Source organism: Poromitra crassiceps (assembly GCF_964638095.1).
Source record: "Poromitra crassiceps genome assembly, chromosome: 1".
Taxonomy (NCBI): Eukaryota; Metazoa; Chordata; class Actinopteri; order Beryciformes; family Melamphaidae; genus Poromitra; species Poromitra crassiceps.
In genome coordinates, this window is record NC_139623.1 from 110,766,095 (window position 1) to 110,772,094 (window position 6,000).

At 42.0% G+C, this 6,000-nt stretch overlaps 1 protein-coding gene across 1 annotated transcript in view; it reads right to left on the minus strand.

Moving 5' to 3' along the window:
- Window positions 1-3,663: 3,663 nt before the first annotated feature.
- sostdc1a (sclerostin domain containing 1a) overlaps window positions 3,664-6,000 on the minus strand; it is a 6,921-nt gene continuing 4,584 nt past the window's right edge. Inside the window, exon 2 of the mRNA XM_083636680.1 lies at window positions 3,664-5,745. Within this exon, the coding sequence (XP_083492806.1) occupies window positions 5,291-5,745 (455 nt within the window). The 3' untranslated portion in view covers window positions 3,664-5,290. The remainder of the gene's footprint in view (window positions 5,746-6,000) is intronic.

The following is a 6,000-nucleotide window of genomic DNA, read 5'->3' on the forward strand; positions in this document are numbered from 1 at the left end:
GGGCAGATGGTTCACGCATAAATGCAGATTAGGGTGTCATTAAAGCTCATCCGCGCTTCTCTGTGTCAAAGACATAGTCGAGACATTAAAAAGCCTTGGTTTACACCTGACCTACTGAAACGGCTGACGAAAAAGAATAAAATGTACAATAGATATATTTCAAATCCCACTCCATCCTCGCACGTTAAATATAGACTCATTTGAAACAAATATAATCATTCCATCAGACTGGCCAAAAATAAATATTTCAGTGAGGAATTTCAAAAATGCTCAAATGATAGTAAAAGCACCTGGAAAGTAATTAATCAGTTATTACAGAGAGGGAAGACTTGGGCAGAACTGCCTCCAGTCCTCCTGGAAAGAAAAAAATCATTTGACAACCCATTTGACATAGCTCAAAAATTCAATGACTTTTTTGTCAATATAGGAAACAAATTAGCAAACAAAATTCCCACCTGTCAAGGTAACCCAGTCAACTTCATCACAAGAGATTTTCCAAATGTCTCCTCTTTTGAGCCCACTAACACCCAAGAAATAAGCAACTTAATTGATGATCTAAAAATGTCATTGGCTGGTCATGATAAGATCCCTGCGTTCCTTGTTAAACAGGTGAAAGAGTATTTACTGCAGCCCCTAGTCCATATCTTCTCTCTGTCACTCAAAACAGGCATTGTGCCAAATGATCTGAAAATTGCCAAAGTGATTCCTTTATTCAAATCTGATGATCCACAGTGTTTCAACAACTACAGACCTATTTCTACCTTGCCTTGTTTTTCAAAAATCTTAGAAAAACTAGTATACAAACGTATCCTCTGCCATTTAGACTCGAACACAATTCTCTATAATCACCAGTATGGTTTTCAAAAAAAACATTCTACTTATATGGCTCTACTTCACCTGACGAACAAAGTAACCTCTGCACTAGAAAACAATGAATTCTGTTGCAGTATTTCTATTGACTTTTCAAAAGCCTTTGACACTGTTAATCATATTATCTTGTTAGAAAAGCTGAATAAATATGGTTTCCATGATACTACCCTCAAATGGCTAAAGAACTATATCTCCAATAGAACACAGACTGTAATTATAAAGGGTTGCTGTTCCGATAGAGCCGAGCTCCTGTGTGGGGTCCCCCAAGGATCCATCCTGGGACCTTTGCTTTTTCTGATTTATATAAATGATATGTTTAATGCCTAACCTGCTTTCTCCTATAATGTTTGCTGACGACACAACTCTTCTCCTCTCTCACTCCAATTTCCCATCTCTAATCAAAGAAGCAAATACTGGCCTAATGGCATATGCAGCATGGTTTAACATAAATAAACTATCTCTGAATATAAAAAAATTAAACTTTATCATTTTCAGTGGTAAAACAAAATACCCTGAAAACTTAACCAAAATTGCTATTAATTCTGTTGAGACGCCCAAAGTATCATCAACACGGTTCCTTGGAGTCTATGTTGACGAAAACTTGTCCTGGAATGAACAAATTGACTGGGTAAATAAAAAAAACAATAAATCTATCGGGATTATTAGAAAAATTAGCCACCTTATCACCACTAGCACTCTTCTCACTCTGTATTATAGCCTCATCTACCCATATCTCTCCTACTGCAATCTAGTCTGGGCTAGTACATTTCCCACTAGTCTTCACAAAACACTTATCCTCCAAAAATTATTCGTTAGGATCGCATCTCAATCCGAACCTCGTGTTGAATCTAGCCCTTTATTTCAGAAGCGGCAGATTTAAAATATTTATCAAATTAATATTTTCCAAATATGCATTTTTATCTATAAGATGATCCAATCAATGAAGGAAAGATCCCTGAGTATTTCAAGTCCTACTTTAAGCTTAATTCGTTGTCCCACTCATACTCAATCTGCACATCTTCATCTCCCTAAATTTCTTTCCTCTAGAGGCCAATTCTCCATTAAATTTAGAGGAGTAAAATTATGGAATGAATTTTTCTAGCTGAAAAAACTTCCCTAAGAACTTACAAAAAAGCTCTTAAGGAACTCTTAATTACTTCTGACAATACGTAAAAATCGTTCTTCTTCTGTATCTTGCTCTGTTTTTCTTTCTTTTCTTTTTGTTGTTGTGTATGTTTAAACTTTTGAACTGTTAAATGAGGTGGAGTGCGCCTTATAAGCCATCTGGGTTTTTTTGCCTCCTCCTGCACAGTACTCCTGTCTGTATTTTAGCTCTGTAAATATCTCATTTGACTTGTCATATGCCTTTGTTTTCTGTTTCTACTGTGCGAATAAATAAAAAAACCTAAACCTAAAAGTAATTTGATGTTTTAGTTGAGGTTACACAGAATTTTACTTTTAATATAAATAATAATGTAAATTACTTTTTACTTATGGGTGCAGATTTAAGGGGATTTATAAATAGGCTAGCACGTACAGGCAGGATGCCATACATATGTAGAGAGCTCCCAAGGATTGGTCTGCTGCCTTGGAAACTTTCGATTATAACCCATAGCGATGTAATTGCTCTTAGACGATAGGAGTTAAAGCAGTTAAAGACTGAAAGAAAAATACATTACATACCGAGTTATACTCTTGGACGGTACAAATGAAATGAGATGAATTCAGTAGGCTACCTCAGCCAGCACTGTGGGATGGATGCTGCATCATTTGTCTGGCTGATGGGAGTAGTTGGTAGGCCTAGATGTTCTTCAGGATGTGAGTGCGGTCTGCTAGGATTTTCAGACCTTATTTAGTAGTAGCTTTTGTTTTGAAAGTGAAATGATTTGATTTCCGATTTTATTCCAGCTCTCTAGCTTGACGTGCCCAAAGGATTTCTGCAGCTGCTACTCAGTCAGAGGGGCGTGATTTCTAACCCCACATAGGATAAGCAATAACCACGCCCTGTGGCGCCGGGATTGGCCAGGAGCATTGAAGCTTGGGACTAAAGCACCTGGGGTTTTTCATCTTTTAAAATAAAGATGTTTAAAAAACTATTGCTTGTTACATTTTCACTGCTGTACCTTTTCTCTGGGTAAGAATTGAGCTTGAAATTAACGATATGATACATTATATTATATGAGCTATGAACATGAACACAACACCGTTTATATTATTGCATGTTTTTGTAGATTGTGTACATTCTCGCTCTCGAAATCGCTGTCCGTTCTCAAGAGCTATTCAGTTGGTTCATGAAATCGCTGGGCTGCGTGCCCTCCAGTGTTGCTCCTGGCCAATCCCGGCGCCACAGGGCGTGGTTATTGCTTATCCTATGTGGGGTTAGAAATCACGCGTCAGAGCCATGCTGTGCTGGCCAGGGATGCTCGTGCTGATACTGTGGAACACATACCTCTCAAGGAGCCTGAATGCTGCCTTAAAGCATGTGTACTAACAGCGATAAAACATACAGCAATAAAACATCCTCGAAATAATTTAAAAAAAAATTATACGGACGGAAACTGAAATTACCACCAGTTTTGTTGCTATATCAACCCAAAGTTCATTAAAAGGATACTAGTCAAAATAACTTCTTGATCACTCATTTACATGGTGTATTTCAACAATTTGATGGCAGTTTACCTGCTGAAATATTGGCCTATTGCAATTTCGCCTTGTTCTCTACCTGTGGATGAAATATTGCTTTGCTTCACTAATGATTGGATGATCTCCAGTCTCCAATGACAACAACACATGTGATAAAAAGTGATATTTATTATTTCATATGAAGTTATTACAACGAGTGATGACAAAGCTTTTCCAGAGACCCCTGAAATCACTGCTGATGCTTAAACACACAACATGACTTACCATATGTTGCCATAGAAAATATATTACATCATACATCTTATAGTAAAATTTTATACACATGACCATACTTCAAAAAGACAAGTCTCAATTTGACATATGTACAGTATTTACACATTCTGCTTTGCTGTGACATTTGAGATGTTTTAGTTTGGTGTGGTTTACTGGTGTTAGGTGCCTATACAGGTGGCTATACATCTCCTTCTGCATATAAAAAGAATATAGGAATGCATGCACATGGCTAAAGCTGGGACAATGTGGGCTGACTTGGGGCCTCAGAATGCTCTGCAGACTGTAAAACCCCAGTTTGTTTCACATCATCTTTAGCCACATGAATTAAAATAAGAAGAAAAGTCCTCAGCATCATCTTTGGAGTTCTCCATCATAGCAAAGGAACCAGCTTCACATGAACCAGGTCCCGGTCACACTGAGATAATCCACAGCTACAGACTCTGGAGGTTCTCAACATGTCTCTCCAGCAAGACTCAAGTCCTGTCCGTTCACTGTCTGTTAAAGAGATGTACGGTTAGCCTGTAAAACCATCCTGATCATGTGAACTCACATTCTGTTTCGTTCTATGGATCAGCCTGGCCTCCAGCCCGCCCCCAGCGATTTCCAGAAATTACAAAGTCCACGGGCCAATCAGGGACCTGCCTCGTAGTTGACAATATGACCGGCCAATCAAGGACGCTGGCAAAACAGTAATGGCATCTCCCGAAGCAACGAGCGCTAACATTAACGTTAGTAGAGTAAACACAGCCATAAGGCGGAGTTCACACCCAACGTGCTTATTTGAGCTGCCAGCGCCTTTCTGCAATTCATTCTCTATGTAAAGAAGCGCTAAGCGCGCTCCTCTTTCAAGGAACGCACCTGGCGTTTAAGCGCTGGTGGCGTCTAGATTTTTTTGGCGGAGCGCTCTGGCCGTTTTAAGATGAAAAAAGCTGAACATTTGGAGAAAAAGCGCGCTGCTCGTCTTTTCACTCCTCCTACCTCTTCTCCTCCCAGAGGGATCTTCAACCTCCGCTGCTCCCAGAATTGGAAATAATCTGGCTTTTATGTTCAACAACATCAAACAGACGAAACCTGCTGGCTACCGTCCGTGTGATCGTTGTGTCCTGAACTGTACTGCATGCGACTGCAGGGGAAAACAAAACAAAGCACACACAAAAACGCTCCGTGCTCTTGTGTTTTGTGCACAATGGAAGCGCTCTCGACATTTCCAAAGAACGCCGCCTATGTGCAGTTATATTGCAGAGATAGACCCAATAACAACAAACAAGAACAAGAACCAGCGAAGTTTCTCTGTGGAAAAGACGTTTGTTTCGCCATGCTTCCAGGAATGGATTTGGATTGGATTTGGCGATGCTGATTGGCTGAAGGAGTTGTCTGTCAAGGCAAGTACACCCACCCACAGAAATCGATGTGGACGGCTGGAGGTCCAGACTGATACGTAGAGCGAAACAGAATATGAGGTCACGTGATCAGGACCGTTTTTAGCAGACTAATACGGTGTCCCTCAGGGTTCTGTCTCGTGCCAGTTCTCGCTCAGCCGGTTCTTCCCCAGCCGCCTCTTGTTGCTCTTGGACTTGTTTTTGTGCAAGATCAGCGGCGGCCAAGAGTCCACCGGCTCCTCCAACTTGCCCCCTGACTCGTTGTGCTGCCGGGAGTACCTCTTGCACTTGCAGGAGGTGACCACAGTGATCTTGTAGGTGCGGGCGCTGCCGTCCTGGCACTGTAGCTGGATGCGCTGGGTGCGTGTCTTGTCGTTGACGCACCTCCAGTCCTGGCTGCTCCGGCGGCTCCAGAACCTCCGGCCGCCGTGGCCCCCGCCCCCGATCCAGTTGGGCAGCATCTGAGCTGGGAGACACTCGCCGGCGCACACCAGCTCCTTGATGGGGTTGACGCTGGTGCACTGGCCGTCTGAGATGTATTTGGTCGACCGCAGCTCTCTGCATCCGATTTGCCCCCGCTCTGTTGGAGAGACACATCGAATGTTGAGACATAACATAAGGTAGGTAGGTAGCAGGGCAGGTAGATAGGTAGCAGGGTAGGTAGGTAGGTAGGTAGCAGGGTAGGTAGGTAGTTAGAAGGATAGGTAGGTAGCTAGCAGGGTGGGTAGGTAGCAGGGTAGGTAGGTAGGTAGGGAGCAGGGTAGGTAGGTAGGTAGCAGGGTAGGTAGGTAGGTAGGTAGAAGGGTAGGTAGGTAGGTAGTTAGAAGGGTAGGTA